Consider the following 22,533-nt stretch of genomic DNA (forward strand, 5'->3'; position numbering starts at 1 on the left):
AACCCCATTTTAGGGATAAGGAAAAAAACTAAGTAAAGTAATGCCAGAAAAGTTGGAACTCAGATCTTTCTGATTGCAAAGCCTACTTTTTTCCCATTGCAATGGGATAACACCTGCCAGCCCAGAAAAGAAGGGAGTAGAAGTGGAACCATGTGGATTCTGGACCAGTGTTAGGATTACTTACAGATCACCATGGTTTGCCCTGTGAAATTTAGATCCTCTGTAAAGACATAAAGATATAAACATTTTATGTAAATGAATATATTTACATGGTAATTTTGGAAAAAATCACTGATTTTCTATACAAATGATACATTTCACATTTAACACTGCTCTGGAAATCAATTATTAATGAAATTCTTTAGGAATTCACTAGGCGGCATGATTTAACTCTTCTTGAAGGTTAAGAATTTAACAATGGCTCCATCATTACCACAGCTTGTATATGTCACTCAGTTCTTGTATTAGAAAGCTCAAAAGCAGAATAGGTTGAAGGAGGTGGATTTTATAATATAAATTAAATTGAAGGCATCAAATGCATTAAGGAGGAGGAGAGTAACAGCCCAGAAAATACTACAAATAAACTTGCATGCTTTTACTTTTTCTAAGCATCAGTCAAGGTGTGATTAAGACAAGAGATTGAAATGAACAAATTAGAATATTAATCTATTGAAAGAAGCAAATTTGAGTGTCCTCCAGTTTGATAGTAATTGAGAGGGTTTGTATAACTAGAGGCAATTCTTTTCCTAACCCTTTTGTTATGTTTCAGCTTGATGAGTTCTACAATTGATCCCTTCCTCATACCTATTCTTCAGGTTAAAGCTGTACTAAATATGAGTTGTATCTGGCAAGGCCACATAGTGTACTTAAAAAAAAAAAGTTAATGGGTTTTATTTTTTAGAGAAGTTTAGGTTTATAGAAACATGGAACACAGATAATAACAGAGAATTCCCATATTATCTAACCCTACCCCCACAGTTTCCCCTATATCTTGTAGTAGTGTGGCACATTTGTTAGAATTGAAGTACTAACTGAAGTCCACAGTTTGCATTAGGGTTCACTCTTTGTTGTACAATTATTTATGTAAGTTTTGACAAATGTATAATGACATTTATCCACCACTACGGGGTCATATAGAATATTTTGCTGCCTAAAAGGGCCCTATGCTCCACCTAATTATCTTTTCCCTCTCTCACTGTGCAGCCTCTGAAACCACTGCTGTTATTTTTTTGTTTAAATTTTTTTTAAGTTTTATTTATTTATTTTTGAGAGAGAGACAGAGAGAGTGATTGGGGGAGGGGCAGAGAGAGGGAGAGAGAGAATCCCAAGCAAGCTCTGTGCTGTCAGCAACGAAACACGGGTTTCAACCTGAGCCGAAACCAAGAGTCGGACTCTTAACCAGCTGAGCCACCCAGGTGCCCCTGAAACCACTGCTGTTCTTACTGTCTCTGTAGTTTTGTCTTTTCCAGAATGTGTTAGAGTTGGAATCATATAGTATATAGCCTTTCAGACTGACTTCTTTCACTAGGCAACATGATTCCTCCGTGTCGTTTAATGGCTTCACAGCTTCATAGCTCATTTCTTTTTATCAGTAAATAAGAGTCTGTTGTTTGGAGGTACTCAGCATGCTTATCCATTCACCTAATCAAAGACTTCTTGGTTGTTTCCAGTTTGGGGCAATTATTGATAAAGCTGCTATTAATGTTTGTGTGGGAGGTTTTTCTGTAGACATAACTTCTCAACTTATTTGGTTAAGTACCTAGGAGTGCTATTGCTGGATCATACGGTAAGCCTATGTTTAGCTTTCTTTGAAGCTGCCAAACTGTTTTTCCAAAATGCCTATGCCATTTTGCATTCCCACCAGCACATTCCCTCCACATTCTCACAAACATTTGGTGTTTGTTAGTGTTTTGAATACTAGTTATTCTAATAGGTGTGTAGTGGTATCTCATTACTGTTTTAATTTGCAACTTCCTAGTGACAAATGATGTTGAACATCTATTTTTTAATTGGCATACAATTGGCATATAAGATATTAATTTTAGTTGTAGAACATAATGACTCAATATTTGTATATATTGCAAAATGAGCACCACAGTAAGTCTGTTTAACATCCATTGCCATATATGTCTTCCTTCCCGGGCTCTGGCAACCACTAATTTGTTCTCTATATGAGTTCAGATTTCTTCTTTTTTCTTTTAAGATTCTACACATAAGTGAGATCACATAGTATTTTTCTTCCTCTAGAGTTCATAATACATTTTTATCTCATCTAAGTCCATATTCAAATGATACTATAATACTTCATGTGTAGTTACATGTGCCTTACTGTGGAGTGTTATCATAGGGTATACTCAATTCCTTGTGACAACGCTATCTTTCATTTCACTTATGTGCTATTAATCACCTAACGTATTAGTAGTATGACTTTAAACAGTTATCTTCTACATCAATTAATAATAAAAAAGATTTTGCCTTTGTTGATTCCTTCTCAGTCAGTCTTTTTTTTATGTAGATCCAAATTTCCATGTTGTTTCCTTCTTGAAGGTCAAGTGTTTTGGCGATGAATTCCCTCCGTTTTTTTTATTTGATAAAATAATTGATTTCTTTTCCATTTTGATGGATAATTTTGCTGCATACAGAATTCTACTTTGATAATTTTTCTGAATGCACTTTAAATATTCACTTTACTCTCTTTTGTGCCTGGTTTCTGATGAGATGTTGGCTCTAACTTTATTCCTGCTCCCCTCTAGGTAAGGTCCACCCCCCACCCCCAATTCTTTTAAGATTTTCTCTTTGTCTTTAATTTTCTGCAACTGGAATATGATATGCCCAGATAGGGATTTTAGATATTTATCCTACTTGATTCTCAGAGCTTCCTGGACCTGTGGTTTGGTGTTTGTTAGTAATTTTGGACAATTCTCATGTATTATTACTTCAGATATTTCTTTTACTTCTTTCTTTGTTCTTCTGGCATTCCTACCATGTGTATGTTACAACTTCTGAAGTTGTCCCATATGCTTGGATGTTTTGTTCTGGTATTTTTGTATGTGTCTTGGTATGGGGAAAAGGGTGCATTTTTTTTTTTTTCTCTTTGCATTTCAGTTTAGCAAGTTTCTATTGACATCCCTTCAGGTTCACTGATTCTTTCCTTGGGTATGTGGATTATAAATCCACCAGGAATTCATTAAAGGCATTCTTCATTTCTGTTACAGTGTATTTGTTTTGTAACATTTCCTTTTGATGCTTTGAATTTCCACTTCGCTTACATTGTATGTTGTTTACTTTTCCCATTCAAGCTCTTAACATATTATAGTTATTAACTGCTCAAAACTGTCCAAATTGAAGATGCTACATTGATTTTAGAAGTCATTTATTAGAGATAAATTGAGTCTTTTAAAAACTGACAGATTGTTGACATTCATGGAATTGAATTAGTTGAACACCCGCTGGATGCCACGTTTTGCACTAGTCCCTCTCACTATTGGGAATCAAGACAAACTCCTCACTCTCCAGGAACTTAAAGTCCACAGAGAAAAAGAAGATTCCAATATCTACCTTTTCAGTGCAATTTTCTGTGTAGTTTGTGGGGTTCAGGGACTTCAGAAGGAATTAGTGCTGTGCTGTGACTTGCAGGAAAATGGTAGTTAGAAGAAGTAAACCATTTTTTTTAATGTTTATTTATTTTTGAGAGAGAGACAGAGTGTGAGCAGGGGAGGCGCAGAGAGAGAAACACAGAATCCAAAGCAGGATCCAGGCTCAGCTGTCAGCACAGAGCCCAATACGGGGCTCGAACCAGTGAACCATGAGATCATGACCTGAGCTGAAGTTGGATGCCTAACTGACTGAGCCACCCACGTGCCCCAAAGTAGAACCATTCTTTATAGAGGATTTGTCTACTTTGTGATTTTGTTTTCATAAGGCATCTGTGACAGTGCCCTGTGGGCTGGAGGACTTGAAACAAGCCAGAAGACTATTCCTCCCACTCCTGCTTTAACCTGAGCAACTTTGCTTTGATTTATTTATTTTTATTGAACTTCCAAGTAAGATTTTGTTTGACAAGAGTTTTTTGAATTCACACAATAGAAAACTAAATCTTGCTATTGGAATTTTTTTCAACTGTCTTTTTAGTTAGCGTGTTATTTGGTATATAAAAATGGAATATAAATTACTTAATTCCTTTTGCACTCAGTTGTATTTCTAGTGCTGTTTGAATGTTTTAGTGTTCCAGGTTGTGAGGAACAGAAACATGTTCATATAATCTTAAGCAGTGTGGGTTTGGTTAGGATACAGAGGGAGTAAAGGAATCTCATGAACTAATTCATTTGCCTCATGGAACTGGAATTTGAGGATATAGCTTCTCTAGAATTTCAACAGCATTCTAACATTTGTGCTTTCTCAGTGGCATTTGTTCCAATCCATTCTTTCTTCTCTGTCATTCCTTTAACTTGGCTTCTCTTTTTTTGGTTCCCACTGCTTCCTTATACTTTTACTCCTTTCTTTTCCTTCCTTCCTTCCTTCCTTCCTTCCTTCCTTCCTTCCTTCCTTTCTTTCTTTCTTTCTCTCTCTTTTTCTTCCTTTCTTTTGTTCTTTCTTTCTTGAGCATGGTTGACATACAATGTTACATTAGTTTCAGGTGTACAAGGTAGTGATTTGACAATTCTATACATTATGCTGGGCTCCTGTAAGTGTAGCTACCATCTGTCACCGTACAACACTATTAATGTATCATTGACTGTATTCCTTATGCTGTGTCTTTTATTCCCATGACTTATTCATCCTGAAACTGGAAGCTTTACTCTTTACCACTATGTCTTCATCTTCTCTTTGCCTCAGAATTGCTACATGAGAGAGCGGACTTTCAGACATGTATATTACTGCTGCTTCATGCCTGGTCTTGAGCCTATCCCTAACAGACTGGATATTATTGGTTTGATTAGTACAGTTTCATATAGTTTTTCAAGTTTTGTGCCAGAGCCATCCTAGGCAACTGTTTTCGTTTATCCTGTATAATCCCTGTTCAGCTCAGGCACTGATCCTTAGGATGTTTTCACTGTGAATAAGGGCAACAGACTATCTTGTTTACTTATAATAATAACTTGTAACATTTTATGAGCACTTGCTACATACTAGTCATTTTCTGAACATTTTTACATTTATTTTCATCTCATAACCTTATGAAGAAGGTGCTATTATTAACCCCATGTTACAAATTGGAAACCAGGGCACAAGGGGGCTAATTAACTTGTTTATTAGTAGATAGTTTATAGTTATAGTGTTTTCAGGATGTGAACTTGGGCAGTCTGACCTCTTGGATACTCTCAGTTGTTAAACTCTACTGCCTGCTCACAAAAATTAAGTCATGACAGAATCTGTATCGCCACCATACAGGGTAGGATTGTATACTGAGAATTAGGCACCAGTAATCATATGCCATTCACTTGTAGTGTTAACAGCTTAATTACATAATTCTAAGGTGGAAAAGGATAGTCATAACAAGCAGTGTAATCGTGTCACTTTTCTTGGGTCCTGTAATGCATTTCATCATTTATTTCTATAACTGAAGCATAAGCAGTTTAGAACACTTCCTCATCTATAGATGTGAGAATTTCATATCTAGGGGTAGGAAATAACAGGCAGCTTTTGTTATATGCTAAGTCTCATGATTTAAAAAATGTATTACTGAAATTACTGTATTTCATTGGAAGAAATTCAAATTTAAGTTGTTCATCACTCCAGGTTCTGCATTTATATCTGAAATAGAGTCCTGTTAGTTCACAGCTTCTTCAGGCCACTCATCCACTTGTCCAGATATAACTGATTTGATCTGAGTAGTGTTTATGAGGAGTAGCACTTCCATCATTGACCGATAACCGAAAACTTTTATCTTTAATTGAAAAGATGAACAGACTAATAAAATCCAGAAATGGAAACTGCCAGTGGGCTGAGGCCGTTATACACTGGTGCTTGCTGTGAGACAAGATAACTCCTACTTTGCTTTGGTTTTATTGTTCCTGAAGCCTGTTCATTCCAGGATATGTATGATACTACTCAGTCTGTACTTGCCCTCTACTTTTACTTGCATTCATCTGAAGTAGGTTTGTTCCTTGAAATCTAATGAGTCTTACCGTGTATGTCGTCAGTATTGTGATCACTTTGGAAGTCTAGAGCTGTACTGTCAAATATGGTAGCTATTACCCATATGTTGCCATTTAATTTAAATTAATTTTAATTTTTGTTTTTAATTTAAAAGTTAATTTTAAGGTAAAAGTTAACTTCTTGGGGGGCACCTGAGTGGCTCAGTCAGTTAGGTGTCTGACTCTTGATTTAGGTTCAGATCCTAGTCTTGCAGTTTGTGGTTTTGAGCCCCACTTTGGGCTCTGCACTGACAGTGCGGACCCTACTTGGGATTCTCTCCCTCTTCCCTTGTCTCTCTGCCCCTCCCCTCCTCTCTCTCAAAAATAAATAAACTTTTTAAAAAAGGTTAATTTCTTGGGCCCTGTATTTCCTTAGGGCACTTTTATCATGTGTCTTACATGTCTTAGTTTACTGAAAATGGGCACTGTTTCTTTCTTCTGGAAGTGGCCATATAGCTTAGTGACTAAGTTTGAATCCCAGCTCCTCCACTCACCAGTTGAATGATATTTCCTCTGTGCTTTAGTGTCCTCAAATATGAAAAGATGACAATAGTCCCTCCTTCATAGGATTGTTATGAGGATAATCTGAGTTAATACATGTAAAGTGTTTATAAAACTCCTACCACATATTAGGGGCTCAAAAATATCTTGATGATGATGACAATGATGATGACGGCAACAATAATGGATGATACCTTTGCCACCATGTTGCCTCTTGTCACTGAAGCCATTTGCTGGGCCTAGAGAAATGATCCCCAAATTCATACTGTCAGGTGTGAACTGGCAGTAGGAGATTCTGATTTGTTAGGTCTAGATGGAGACCAGGAATCTGGTTTTTCAGATTACCTCTCCTCTCCTTCAGTATTCCCACCCTGCCATGATTCTAATATGTAGCCAGTTTTAGAAACCACTAGCCCAAAGGTTGGCTTCTAAGGGAACATTACAGGGGTGACTCTTAAAAATGTGATGCTAAGTGAAAGAAGCCAGTCACAAGAGACCACATAATATAATTCCATTTATATGAAATTTCCAGAATACACAAATATAGAGACAGAAAATAGATTAATAGTTGCAGGGGCTGGGATGGGGAGGAAATGGTGAGTGACTGTTCGTGGGTATGGGGTTTCTTTTTGGGGTGATGAAAATGTTCTAAACTGAGATTGTGAGGATGGTTTCACAATTGTGAATATACTAAAATTTCTTGAATTCTACACCTTAAATGAGCATGAGAATTGTATCTCAATAAAGATGTGTTTTTTTTTTAATGGGCAATAAGAAGTGGGATAGGAAAAAAATATTCTTTAGGAGGGAGTAGTTAGGGAAACCAGGGAAAAGGGTACAAACTGGAAGCTTGGAAAGAGGCTTTTTAAAAATCTTTTTTTTCTTTGGGGCTCCTGGGTGGCTCAGTCGGTTAAGCTTTGAGTTTGTCTCAGGTCATGATCTTGCAGTTTGTAGGTCCAGTCCTGCGTTGGGCTCTGTGCTGACAGCCCATGCCATCAGCCCAGAGCCTGGAGCCTGTCGGATTCTGTGTCTCCCTCTCTCTCTGCTCCTCCCCCACTCGTGCTTCTCTCTCTCTCTCTCTCTCTCTCTCTCTCTCTTTCAAAAATAAATAAACACTGGGGCGCCTGGGTGGCGCAGTCGGTTGGGCGTCCGACTTCAGCCAGGTCACGATCTCGCGGTCCGTGAGTTCGAGCCCCGCGTCGGGCTCTGGGCTGATGGCTCAGAGCCTGGAGCCTGTTTCCGATTCTGTGTCTCCCTCTCTCTCTGCCCCTTCCCCGTTCATGCTCTGTCTCTCTCTGTCCCAAAAATAAATAAACGTTAAAAATAAATAAATAAATAAATAAATAAATAAATAAACACTAAAAAAAAATTTAGGGGTGCCTGGGTGGCTCAGTCGGTTAAGCATCTGGCTCTTGGTTTCGGCTCAGGTCATGATCTCATGGTTTCGTGAGTTTGAGCCCTGCACTGGGCTCTGTGCTGGCAGCATGGAGCCTGCTTGAGATTCTCTGCCCTTCCTCCACTCTGTCTCTGTCTCTCTCAAATAAAATAAAATAAAACTTAAAAAATAAAACTACTTTATAAAAAATTTTTTTTTAATCTTTTTTTTTCTTTTATTCACAAACACACAATAATCTGATTATCTGAAAGTTAGTCTGGGAACTTGAACTCCTGGAAAACAGCCTTGTAAAGGAAGTAGATTTAAAAGCAAAACAAAGTCTTTGAGTTTAGAAAACACCACTAAAGCCACAGACAGGAATGATTCAAAGATAATGGTGCTGGAGAAAATCCTCAAATCCAACAAAAATAAAGACCAAAAAAACATAGTAAAATATTCAAAAGGAATTTTTTTGTGTGTGAAAAATGAAGCCATACATATATTTGACAAATTTTAGGTTATAATTCCACCTGAGCTAATTCTTAGACTAAATGATCAGTTGATGCTTTTCACCTTTGGAATAGGCATAGCATAGATTTATAGAAAACAAAACAACTTAGGACATAGACTGTAAGAAAGCACAATAAGACATCCTTAATGCTTGACTTTCACAACAAATAATAAGTCAATTTCATAAAAGTAATTAAGGACTTAATCATTTTTCTCTGTGGTCTTAGTCATTTAATATTTAAGTCATTATTTGAAGCACCTATTATCATCCCTGTAGTTTTTTGTTGTTAACTGGTCTGATTCTTCAGATTGTTACTTGTCATTGACTTTGCTTTTCATTGCAGTTATCTTCAGTATCCCCTTTAAAGGTTTCCTGGGAGCCTATTTTCAGATATGTAGTTTCATTTCATAATTTATTTACATTATGTTGTTGGATTATCACGAGAGCCTAATAGAAGCTGATGTTAATTTTTAATTAGGGATGAGTCAGGAGATTATATGGGGACAATTCATTAGTGGATATTTTTATATAATGATAGACAGCTTTGTACCCCAGATAACAGATATTCATGTGAAATGGAGTATCTGTATTTATTGGAGTGCTAACTCAAATACTGTTGACTTATTTAGTGTACAGTTTAAAAAATAAGATCAGTTATTCACAATGTAGTAGAAGTATTAAGATTGCTGGTGTGGGGTCAGGGTGGAGATTAGTGGTCAGGTGACACTCCCTGATATTAAGGGAAGGGAACTAATTTGCTGTATAGTAATGCATATTGTAATTCTGTTTAACCAGTGGGAGAACCTATGTCTAGAGAAGCTAAGTAATTTGCTCAAAATAATAATACTGTTAACTCAGTTGTGTCTATCATATTCCAAAGTCTATATTCTTTTAAAATTACATTATACTGTCTTTCTGACAAAAAGTGTTAGACATCTGGAAACTATCTCCTCATCGGCGAAAGCAATTAATTTAGTCCAAAGGGATTATAGAATAAATGGTACTTGTATCAACTATTTATCAGACCTTAACAGTTGTAATAACTTACATGATGCTTGTTCACTTACAACACTTTTACATCAGAAATTTCATGTAATTTCTATAACAACCCTGTGAAGTAATCCTCATTTTACTAGTGAATTTAGACTTAAAATGTCAAAGGCGATTGTATAGAATTATGTCCCCACAACATGAGGGCCCAGATTTTTGTTTCTAGATCTTATGATTTTTCCATTATACTACACAGCTTCTTTGTAGAAAAACAGAAGTCCTACAAACATCCATTTTGTAGCAATAAGATAACCTCAAAACATTATCCTCTGTGATGTCTGCTGGACTAGTTTACTATATCCTATTTAAATGATGTATTTTAGTAATGTTTTAAAATTGTGATATGTTAGAACTACATACCTTAACATTAATTTCTGTGGATTTGGTAGCAGTGTCTGTCCTTTATTTCCTAATAGTTAATTTATTTTTAAGTGGATTGGTTTAAAATGGAAATCTATGTATAGTCTTAATTTTTTTTATCTGGTCTCTGTAGAAGCCGAAATCCACTAATCACCGTTCTTCAAAATGCAATGGAATGTATCAAGGTCTATATTCCGACTGGCACATAGGACATGCATGGAACCACACTGTCAAAACATAAAGGGACAATTACTTTTGTATAAAGCTGAATCCAGAGTAGTTTTGGTACAGGGCCCTCAAAAACAATGGCTGCACTTATCAGCTGTCCAATGTGTTGCAAAGGAAAAGAAGCCATTTACTGCTCATCCACCCCAACCGGGGGTCCTTCACCATCAACAGTGGGAGCAAGATATTTTATCCAAGAGGGTTATATCATCCAATGCCACATCCCCAGGAACTCCTTCGGAAAGAAAGGAAGAGCCTGATCCTTTACAAGACAAATCTATTAGTCTTTATCAGCGATTTAAGAAAACATTTAGACAATATGGAAAAGTTTTGATTCCAGTACATCTAATAACTTCTGGTGTTTGGTTTGGAACATTTTATTATGCAGCCATAAAGTAAGTTTTTGCTTGGTTGAGCACCTTTCCCTGTTTTATCAGAATGTTAATCTTCTTAATTGTACTAATGAAAGCCTTAAATAGTTTTAATGCTTTAATGTCTTTAACTGATGACTGTTTGTCATAGCTGTTTTTGATATTTTCTTAGCTAAATTTGTTTTGTGTGTATAACAGGCATTATACTAACATTTTAAATGGTATCATCTCATTTAATTCTCATAACTATATGAAGCAGGTAGTGTAATTATTCCCATTTTATTAATGAAATTAAACAATAGTAAGTCAAAATAACTTAGCTTTTCCCAAAATATTTTGGTGGCTTATTTCAGAGCCCGTGCTCTTATGCTCATCTGTCAGTGTAAGAGAGTTCAGAAATTTGGCAGCACCATGAGTTCTATACTTCTGTATTTCTTGAAGTTTTCATGAATATAAAAAATTACATATTATTTTGCCTTATGTATGATTTTGGTGGGAAGTTAATATGATATTTTTGCCAAAACCTGGCTAATACCTGTTGCAGATACAAAAATAAACAAATTGCAGACTTATGTTTTAGTGTTACCCACATCTGATAAATGTCAAGGTAAGTCTTTTGTTTTAATCAGAAGTTAATTTGTTGTATACTTAAAACTAAGAGTGTAGATCTTGTGTTAGGTGTTCTTACCACCACTAAAATAAACTTTTAAAAATAGTTAATTTGGTGGGCCTAGCCTGTAGGTATTGTAAAACACAAAATTTCTAAATGTGCTTTTCTTGTTAAATATAAATATTCTTCCTTTCTTTTAAGGTAAGTTATTTATGGTGTTTTAGGAGCAGGAGCACACATTGAAACAGATCTCAATGATTTCCAGTTTGTTTTTGCCACTAGTAACCAAAGCATTTTGATGCGTGTGTGCCTGTTCTTTGAACGTACTGTGTGGGCTTTTCTTGTAGTGGCCTGGGCTATAAGAGCTGAAGGAGCTCACCATCCTGAGGGCAATGAAATGGCCCGATGTTGTACACTACTTTGACATTTTAGTAAAATCTCCTATGGCTCTAGAATTATTCTTTCTAAAAGTCCACTGATATTCAATATTTGGTTTGATATTAAGGTATTAATAAAATATGTCATTTTGGGGACAAAGTTATTTTTTACAAACTAAAAGATACTGAAGACTACTTTTGGAAAGCACAGGATTAGAGGTGTTTCTTTACAAAAGTTCTAAAAGGGTTTTTTACCTTGTGTAGTTGATGCTGTTCTGATTCTCTTTACATCTTTCTCTCCATTATCTTCCTAATATTCAATTATATCCTTCTTCATCATGTATTATTATCCTTTATAGAAGATACTTATATGTATACTTAATGGAATTATCTTTCTCATTAATGACATTTTTATGAACGTGTGTAATATTTATGGAAGTCTTCAAAACTGCCCTTGGTTTAAATCATGTACCATTTTGAATAAAAATTATTATAGGATTTAGCTGTATTTAATTAATGTGTACATATCAAATGTTCTTTTTTGAACTATTGAGGGTTTCCTGATGCAGTGCTCTGGAAAATGATATGAGTGATAGTTCTGTCCACCTTAGGTTGCCCTTTATAAGCATTTGGCCAGGAGGCCTTGGAGGGAGCAATTTATGTTTTTAATTAATTGAATATGAGGTCTCATTTGGACTGTTAAAAGGAGCACTTTTGTTCCTTTTCCTTTTCCTTACCTTCTTAAGTAAAAGAGTTCTATAACTGAAGAAGCAGACCCCAAGTAACCTAGTGATGTGAATAATTATGCTTAAGACTTTTTCAATGTTGTCTGGCACTCAGGTGGTTGTGGTGACATTCTGTTGTTCCCTGTGTGTGCATTATCTTCTCCCTCTTTTTCTGCAGAATGGTTTGTATATAAACGTGGTGGTAAGAATATCCACTTGAAAGTCATGTCCCTTTATCCATCACAATTTGCCTTTTGGCTGTTTGTCAGCATGGGACTGTGGTTGCCAGACCCACCACCACTGCACTGGTCCAGTTCTGTTCTACCATCACACAGTTAATTTCAATTTTGTAGGATGTGTTGCTTCCCAGAACAGTTCCTAATGTTTTTATTAAATCCTATGCCTTCAGAAAGTTGATTTCTTCTAAGTAACGATCTTATCACAGGTAATACTTACAAAATAAGGATTGAGGATATGTTCTAATGGCAGTGTATCTTTCACTGCGATGTGGTTTTATTACTAGATTGAAGTTGATTGTATTAAATATAGGTTTTCAATTCAACTGACGAGATTGGCTTTATTTTTTTTGTTGTAGCTGGGCAAATTCTCTGTTATTTGCTTATTACCTACTTAACTAGTAAGAGAAAGAGAAAAAATAGTTTGTAACTTGGAAGATGGGCATTTGACATCACACTGTGTTATTGACCAGTGTTTGTTTTAGTCACTCTGACTAGAATTATTACCGCTTTTCTAGACATCAGAGAACGAAATGCCATTCTGTATTTAGTTAACTCAGTGATAAAGATCTTAGACTTCTGAAACATTTTATTTCAGGGAGATCTAAATTGTATATGTTAATAGATTTTACTTTAAGCTTTGTTGTCTGTTCTATCTGGCAAACCTTGCAGAGATCTTACATCTTCCAACCAGAAATGCTCTCTGATCAAATGTAGCTTTGTGAGGATGGTTTTGTCCGTAGGGCATCATAGTGAGGTGCCTCGTGTTTTAGGCCTTAAGTCTCTAAAGTTACAGATCCATTCTGAGGCAAAATCCTGCCTAATTTTTACTGCATTTTATATGTACTGTGAATGTGTTTATGCCCTTGCGTATTTCTTCATCAATTGAAACATCCATAAAGCTGGCAGTTTGTGAAGCACAGATTTCTGTCAGACCATGGAAACTTCCAAGTAAAAAGTGACAAGTAGATATTACTATTTAAATCAGTCCCTCATTAGTATTTCATATACAGCAGTTCCAAAGAAAATGAGAGTTATTTTTATTCTTAAAATAATGAAATCATCAAATCAATATTTTAGAATTAAATAGAACCAAGTATTTACTTCTTAATTTTATAAAAGATACTTGTGCAAGGTGTCTGAGGTAATTATTGTTTGATCTTTATGATAGGTTTTTTTTTTTTTCATCACTCAATTTTGTCTGATTTTTGGCCAAATCTTTGTCTTTTTTCCCCCTTCATGGTTGCTATTAAATAGGGAGATTGTACATACTGGGCTAGGAAATGATTAATTAAATAATTTTATAACTATTGGTTCTAGAATATATAATTAGCATATTCTGGTGCATTGTGACTTGATTCGATCCACAGAATAGCTAAGTCCTTGTAGTACTAAGTCTTGCTTTAAGTGGGATTCTGTCATTATCTAAGAAAGAGATTTGAAAAGGAACTGATGGTGGAGAAAGAAGAAACCAGATTGGACTTAGAGTCGACTTCATAAAACTTTTTAAAGATACCTTCAGTTATCTGCTTTCCTCTTATAGATGATAGGTAATTTTCCTTGATGGTCAGCCATATGTTCTTGAGAGTAGTCCCTGATTTTGTAGTATTATAGTGAAGTCATAGAGGGATAACAACTTTCCCCCAATTAATTAATCTTCTTAAATATTTATCTTTGAGAGAGAGTGCAAACAAAGGGGCAGAGAAAGTGGGAGACAGAAGATCTGAAGCGGGCTCTGTGCGGACAGCAGACAGCCTGATGTGGGCCTCAAACTCAGGAACTTCGAGATCATGACCTGAGCCAAAGTTGGATGCTTAACCAACTGAACCACCCAGATGCCCCAAATTATTATTATTTAAAAAAAATTTTTTTTAATGTTTATTCATTTTTGAGAGCCAGAGAGACAGAATGAGAGCAGGGGAGGAGCAGAGAGAGAGAGAGAGGAAGACACAGAATCCAAAGCAGGCTCCAGGCTCTGAGCTGTCAGCACAGAGCCCAATGCGGGGCTCAAACCCACAAACCATGAGATCATGACCTGAGCTGAAGTTGGACACTTAACCGACTGAGCCATCCAGGTGCCCCCAAATTATTTTTTTAATATTAAGAATAAATTAGGATTTTGCTAGCTATTATATATTATACAGGATACAGCTATCCATGATAATAATGGATCTAGGCAATTCCCTTTCTTAATTACAAAAAGAAAGGATATCTATACAGTGGAACACACTGTGGAGCCTACCTTAACCAAGAGTCACAATACCAGCGATGGGACAAAGTGACATCATGTGGCTTCTGTTATGATGCACTGAGACAGACAGAATTAACTGTGCAGTTTTCCTGTTGAAAAATGTTTAACCTGAACCTGATCAAGAGGAAAAAATCAGACAAATCCAAATTGAGGGATATTCTCCCATGCAACAGGCCTGGATGCTTCAAAAATCTCAGTGTCAAAAACTATCCTGCTGTCTTCAACAAAAAGTTCTGGGGAGTACTTCTAGAGAAAAGGAGACCAGAGAGAAATGACAAGATAGTGATTTAAAGGACATGCTGGGACAATTCAGGAAATTTTAATATTAAATAATATATTGTGTATCATTATATACTCATGTTATATGTTACATTTCCTGAATGTGATAATTATGTGCATGTAGGAAAGCACAGAACAAGAACCTTGTTCTGATTTAGGAGTCAAGGGTCACAATGTCTGTAAAACAACACACAGTGATAGAGCAAGAGTGTGAAAGAGCACACACCAGTATGCGAAATGTTGATAATCAGGGAAACTAAAAATAAATTAGAGCTTAACAGTTCATATTAGAGACTTTGCCTGCTGTCCCTCCCTCCAAAAATGTGTTGCAATTTATGGTAATTGCTTCTTCACCTGCCTTTTAAGCCTGCTAATAGAATAGAGGCATCCTTTTAGAATACCCATAGAATTATTTCTTCTTTGCATAATAACGCAAGTGATACTGTAGTATTGCTTTTACAATAATAGTATAACCTGACATAAAATTTTAGAGGTGAAAAGCTTAGGTCTTGAAGTTTGAATTGGAGCTTTCTGAGAAAGTGGTATTTGATTGAGGAAACTAAGACCAGGTAAATAATTCTGGTCCTTTATTTCCTTTTAGATCACATAAAGCAATTAATTTAACTCAGCTAGATCCTTCTATTTTTTTTTTTAATGTGGTAATTAGGGATGACCATGTGCAGAAGCAAAGCAGAAGCCGCAAACAGATACAGTACAACACCGATGTTCTGTACGTGTTCTTATAGAGTGAAATCACAGTGCTTGATAATGCAGAAGTGACTTTTAAACAAAATTTGGTTTTGGTGTTTTCAGAAAATTTTTTGAAAATATTTATCCCTTTAAGTTTGTGTGTACATATATCTAAATTACTTTGTTTCTTTCTTAGAGGAGTGAATGTCGTTCCTTTTCTAGAACTCATTGGGTTACCTGACAGTGTAGTAAACATTCTGAAAAATTCCCAGAGTGGAAATGCCCTAACAGCATATGCCTTGTTTAAGGTAAGTACAGTTGTAAATCAGTTGCTCTTCACACTTAACTAATGACCTGCTCAGTTCCTCATAAAACTCCATATTAGTTCTTTTGTAACTTAAAATACCAAATTTCATGTATGTCTAATGGCTACAGTTTAAAATGTTTTTTAAGTTTCAAAATTTTAAGTATGGAGCGCCTGGGTGGCTCAGTCAGTTGAGTGTCTGACCAGCTCAGGTCATGATCTCACAGTTCGTGAGTTCAAGCCCTGTGTTGGGCTCTGTGCTGACAGCTCAGAGTCTGGAGCCTGCTTCAGATTCTGTGTCTACCTCTCTCTCTGCTCTTCTCCTGCTCACATGCTGTCTGTCTCTCTCAAAAATAAATAAAGATTAAAAAAATTTTTTTAATTAAAAATAAAAATTTTAAGTATAAATAAAATGATGGTTTAGGAAGAAGTGCCTTGAAAATAGGTAGATCATTCCTAACCTGTTGTGATCACACAAATGTGAAACAAATTTCCAGAAGTCATCTTTTTGACATTTCTCCCACTTACAGTATATTAATTTTCCTTATTCAGAGATCCACATGCCACCTGATTTTTAGTGATATTTAGCATTTATTTTTACAGTTTATAATAGTTCTTCTTAATAAGTAAAATAATAAAGTTTAGTTCAAATTGTTTTATGGGATAAACCTAGACTTAGTAGCATTACATATATTTTATTTTAGAAGTTTATAGTTTTTAATACCTGTTCTCTGGATTTGAGACAATGACATCTTTATAAATAGAGTTTCTATATCTATTGGTCTTTATTTTAGAAAAGGAGATTCATTGTGAATTGTGGAAATTAGCCATATTAATCTAATTTTTCTCAGTTGACAGTTAAGAAGTTCTATATGTCTTCATTCTAAGAAAGAAAACAAGTAGAAAACATTTGGAAACTAGATGTTACTTTAATTCTGTTGTATAAAAATGCTTAGAATTATGGTTTTATAGTAGTATAAGTATCATTGTTTTGTTCTGTCATCTTCATTAAAATCCTCTGAAATCTTGGGAGATTTCCTTTTTTATTGTAATTTTGACCAGAGGTCTAACATTTAATTGCTGAGTTTTTCAACATTGAAACTTATTAAATTCATAAATTATCAAGTTTCTAGTTATAATGGGTATGATTATTATTTCCTTAATTATAATAGCTCCTTATCCTGTGCTCCCATATTATGTGTGTTCATATCCTGGTCTGGTGTTAGGGTTTTTTTGTTTTTGTTTTTTTAATGTTTGGTTTCTCTATTTGATTTTAAGAGCCTAGAATGGGAATTCAGAGTCATTTCTTCTTTCTCTTTGTTTTCGCTATGCCTGGTATTGTGCTTTGTTGGCACATTAGTGCTCAGTACGTGTTTGTAGATTGGGATTTGAAACATGAACTTGTACATGTAGTTAGGTTAGTATCAGCAGTGTTTCTTCCCTCTCACTGTCCCTCTGAGGTAGGAAACGTGCAGGGGATTCTCCTGGGTATTTTCTGTAACCCACAGTTTCTCAGGTGGAGTAACAAAGACTGAGATTTATTGCTTCAATAAGGCAAAGCCCCTTTCAAAAAGAGGTGTGGCAAAGAGGAGAAAAACAACCTGTGTGTGACCTTCTGGTACTGACTGTGACACACTCCTCAGCCCGCTAGCACTGTCCTGAAAGTGCACCTTTGTTTGAATTGACAAAAATTTGTTGAGCCCCTACTGTGTGCCAAGTGCCATTCTAGGTACTGGGAATAACTAATTCAATAAAATGGCACAAAGTACATGCCCTCATGGAACTTACATTCTAATAGTGGGTGGCGGTTAAGCAAAGAAAGTAAAGTTCACACACACACACACACACACACACACACACACACACGGTGTTTAGATGATGGTAAATGCTCAGAAGAGAGAACAAACCAGCAAGAGAGGATGTGTTTGTGTTCGGGGTTTGTTTCTGGTTTTTGGTTTTGTTTTTGTTTTTTTCAGAGGGATGGTTGCCAGAAGGTGAGGGAGTTAATCAGGCAGTTGTATGGGAGAAGAGCATTCAAGGAGGAGAAAGCCAAGTGCAAAGTCCTGAGGCTGCAGGATACCTGGCGTATTTGAAGGAATAGGGAGGAAGCCAGTGTGGCTGGGATGAGTGAACAGTAGAGAGGCAACAGAGGCCTTACAGGCCACTCTGGCTTTTACTCAGAGGAGATGGGAAGTCACTGGGCAATTTTGAGCATCTGACTTGTGTTTTAACAAAATCATTTTGGCTGCTGTATTGTCTGTATATATAGCAGGGCAAGTGCAGAAGCCCAGAGACCTAGCAAAGGAGGGTTTATTGCAGTGGTGTGTGCAAGAGCTGATAGAGGCTAGGACCCAGGTGGTAGCAGAAGAGGCACTAAGTAGTAGGTGGATTCTAGATATGTTTTGAAGGTGGAGCTGATGGAATTTTTTAATGGTTGAATGTAAATTATGCAAGAGAAAGGAGTCGAAGCTGTCTTACAGATGTTTGGCCTGAGCAACGTAAGAATAGAGTTGCCATTTTCTGAGATGCAGACAGCTTTAAGAGGAGCAGGTTTGGGGTGGGACCATTGAACACCATGAGATCAGTTTTGAATAAATGATATTTTGAGATCCTATTAGACGTGCAGGCAGAAATGAGTAGGAGGTTGTATATACTGGAATTTAGGGAAAAGGCTCGGTCTGGAAATCTAAGAATCATTAATGTATAGATGGCACTACAGACATGAAACTGGAAAAGACTGCCAAGGGAGTGAGCGAGGCAGAGAAAAGGAGTGCAGGGACTGAATGCTGCCCCATAGTGCTCAGAGGTAGGCAACAGGAGGAGGAATGGACAGGTAGGACTGGAAAGTTGCAGCCTCTGAAGCTGAAGGAAACCAGGGAAGTGAGGGCATGGCAGCCAGTTGAGGGCATGCTCCAAGGAGTAGATGGGGGCAGGGGGCTATCTCCATTGGCTCTAATGGTTCACAGGCCTCTATAGTGACTATGATGAGAGGTGGAGGGTGAACGCTCGGTTAGAGTAAGTTCAAGAGAGAATGAAAAGGGAAGTTGGAGGTAGAGAACAGAGGTGGCTCCTTCAAAGAGTTTTGGTACTGAATTTTGACACGGAAGCCTCAGAATGTGATATAGACTCTCTCCACTTTTGTGTTGCTCTTTGACCAGTTTGTCTGCTTTTTAGCTTTAGTCCTTAAATCTCTGGTCAGAGTTAAACCTGTGTGTGTCTGCAACATATGTACCAACTACTTTTTTTGGCTTCCTGGAAGTTCCCAGTTGGGATTCCAGACCCAGGGTGGGTTGTAATGAGAAAGTAGCATAAGGCCTGGAAAAGTCAAAGGGATTTGGAAGTGAAACTAAACTAAATTCAGTAAAGAATAAACATTTGGCTCATGTTAGCCTCTCGCCCATTTGAAGTAGTTTGGTTCTGGTTTAGTTCTAGATGCACAGTCTATAGATTGGCAGGGTTTTTAAGGAACAGAAGCATTTGCATGTTTGTTGTTCGTAGTGGTCCTGAGCCATCTTTCTCATTTCCCAATGAGCATGTCCCCACATTCACTAGCACATGGTTATAGGCCCCAGTGCTTCTATTGCAAATACTCTGTAATCCTTGGGGCGCAGTTGGTTAAGTGTCTGACTTTGGCTCAGGTCATGATCTTGTGGTTCGTGGGCTTGAGCCTTGTGTCAGGCTCTGTGCTGACAGCTCAGAGCCTGGAGCCTGCTTCAGATTCTGTGTTTCCCTCTCTCTCTCTGCCCCTTACCTGCTCATACTCTGTCTATCAAAAATTAAAAAAATAAACATTAAAAAAAATATTCTGTAATCTCTGGGTCAGTGCCTAAGTGACAGATATTTGTGAAATGCATTTACAGAAGAAGCATCCCTTGTTAGGAGGGTAAACCATGTGGGCTGTAACTATGTTGGCCTGATCAAGCAATAAAGTAATTTATGCTGTTTGGCTATTACTAAGAATTTTAATTTCAAATTGTTTTTGCTTAAGACGATAATCATGATTGGCTGTTGATCTGCCTGTATTTTCTCCTCAGATCGCAACACCTGCCCGATATACCGTGACTTTGGGAGGAACCTCCTTTACTGTGAAGTATTTGCGTAGTCGGGGCTACATGTCAACACCACCTCCTGTTAAGGAGTATCTGCAGGACAGGATGGAAGAGACCAAGGAGCTTCTCACAGAGAAAATGGAAGAAACAAAGGATAGACTCACTGAAAAATTACAGGAAACCAAAGAAAAAGTTTCTTTTAAGAAAAAAGTGGAATAGGGTGCCTTATATAACAAGTGACAGACAATTTCTGCACTTTAACCCTTTGGAGACTGTGCAAAGATACATGTTCCTGATTATTTTTTTGATTAGCTGCCAAAATATACCAGTTCTCTGAGGGTTAAAGACCTAAGATACCTTTTTAAGGTTAAATATTACTAAAAAAATCAGTGTTCTTTTGGGAAAAAAAAAATGAACCCAGGTTAGAATGAACATCAATACCATTAAGCAGTGGTTAATGTCTAATAAGTCAGATCTCTTTTTCAGGGTCTTCAGAATCATATTTGCTTTGTGTTTTGTTGCAACTATAATATATGCAATTGGGGCAGTTGACTCCTTGAATACCTGATGTGGCCCTAGACAGGATGTTAACACTGGGTTTTCATCTTTATGTTATACATTGAGCTTTTAACTATATTCATTTCTCAATGTGGAGACAAAACTATTATCAAAACTGCTAGTGAATAAGAGGATGTTTAGTGTTTCTGTAAACACAGTATATAACATTTACACACCAGTTAAAATATACACTTAATATGAAGGAAGTTGAATAAAAATGGAGTCATACATGTGTAAATAAGATGTATTGGTTATATGTAAATGAAAAATTGAACCTTTGAAAATGATTTTTACCTGAAGCTTGTCATAATCAATTTTTTTAAAACAAATACATATGGCCATATACACACCTAGAGCATAAATCTCTACTGTGAGTCATTTGTGTTCTCAACTTTCAGAGGAAAAGTGAAAATAATACTACCTTAAGTTTATTGTTGAAATCAAATATTCTTAAGCCATGACTCAAGTTTGTGGTTCTCAAGCAGATACAGGTGTGGGAGGAAGGAAAGTGCCATTAGGTTGTCCCAGAGCTGAGTCACTCCCCCTGCCACGTGGCAGGCCTTTGTCTCCACAGGCCAACACTCTCTCCGTGTCTTTGTTTCAGAGTTCATGTTCGTTTCATTGTGGAGTAAATTTTTAAATTGTAGCTGCTTTTTCCCTTTTAGTGAAATATCCTTTTTTCCTTATATTGAAATATGCTTGAACATTTTACTTGAAAATTGTTTTAATAGCAAAGCTATCATTAAATTAATCTGTTTGGAATGAAATTCAGCCATTGTCAGGAGAGTTGCCCTGATTGAGTGCATTTGAGGATGTGTGTGTCTGTTTCCTTTTGCTCTAACTGCTTTTACTTAAACTCTAACCCTTGAGTTGATATTCAGAACCTCTTTCTAGACCATCATTGTTTTGAGTGATATGATAAGGCAAGAGAATGTCAAAGGGATTACAAGAAACAATCCTGTGGGGATCACTGCTATGGGGCAGGATTTATGTATTAAATATTTAGTTTGGCCAAATTTGGAGAATAAGTTAAAGGAAAAAAGGCTTACATATGATACATCTAATCATTGTATTGGAACATTTTGTAAGTTAATATGCTGTGTTTAGAATCTTTCCTTTTTTGTGGGGGAGGCAGGGTGGAGCAGCGAGGGAGCCACTGTTGCTCTACCACACACACTTTTATTTGCAGAACAGTTTGGTCTCCTGATACACAATGGAACCCATGATTTCAGATTGACAGCACATATTCAAATCTAAACACAGTTTACATGTTTTAGCTTGCTAATTAATCATATTTTGAAGATATTAAATGCTATTAACAAATTTCTTATTTTTTTTAACCACTTGAGACTATGCCTGTGTTTTAAAATCTTATATGAAACTTTTCTAAAACAAACTACTTTTATTTTTCACATTGCACAGGGCATATTTTCCAATAGGGGTAAATTTGGGGTTCTTAGAAGTCAATAATCCTGAGACTAAGATTTGCTTTTCCTGACTATCCACTTTTTGTTCAATCCATTTGAATTTTGTTGCCCTCCAGTTTCATTATTGTGTTTATCCAATTATAGAAAGTGAGATACTGATGAGTACTTTGAAATTGTTTAGTAAAATATTATATGAAATATGAGTTTTTTTGTCATTATTTATCATCAGGAATATTTGTATCCTATCAAATGCTGTTGCTACCATATTGCTAACCTAGTCTTTAAGGGAAGCTACAAATAGCTTAAAAGGGGATACTTGTAAATGTTTGGAATATTAATAGCACGGTAACAGAATATAGTAATGTGCATCAAGTTAAATAAATTACTGATATATATATATATACACACGTGTGTGTGTGTGTGCATACACAGTAAATGTGTACAGTTTGTTATACATAGTAAACTCCATTTCATTTACAGTCAACTTTGTACTTTGG

At 36.4% G+C, this 22,533-nt stretch overlaps 1 protein-coding gene across 9 annotated transcripts in view; it reads left to right on the forward strand.

Annotated features, from left to right (window-relative positions):
- Positions 1 to 20,971, forward strand: part of MIMS1 (mitochondrial inner membrane scaffold 1) — a 28,112-nt gene extending 7,141 nt beyond the window's left edge. For all 9 annotated transcript variants that reach the window (XM_086682394.1, XM_086682391.1, XM_086682389.1 and 6 more), the window contains 3 exons: positions 10,068 to 10,554; positions 15,895 to 16,006; positions 20,037 to 20,971. In XM_086682394.1, coding sequence (XP_086538520.1) covers positions 10,100 to 10,554; positions 15,895 to 16,006; positions 20,037 to 20,270 — 801 coding nt within the window. In that variant the 5' untranslated portion in view covers positions 10,068 to 10,099 and the 3' untranslated portion in view covers positions 20,271 to 20,971. The remainder of the gene's footprint in view (positions 1 to 10,067; positions 10,555 to 15,894; positions 16,007 to 20,036) is intronic.
- The last annotated feature ends 1,562 nt before the right edge of the window (positions 20,972 to 22,533 follow it).

Source organism: Puma concolor, chromosome D3 (assembly GCF_028749965.1).
Source record: "Puma concolor isolate L17-30 chromosome D3, mPumCon1.1.hap2, whole genome shotgun sequence".
NCBI classification, from domain to species: domain Eukaryota; kingdom Metazoa; phylum Chordata; class Mammalia; order Carnivora; family Felidae; genus Puma; species Puma concolor.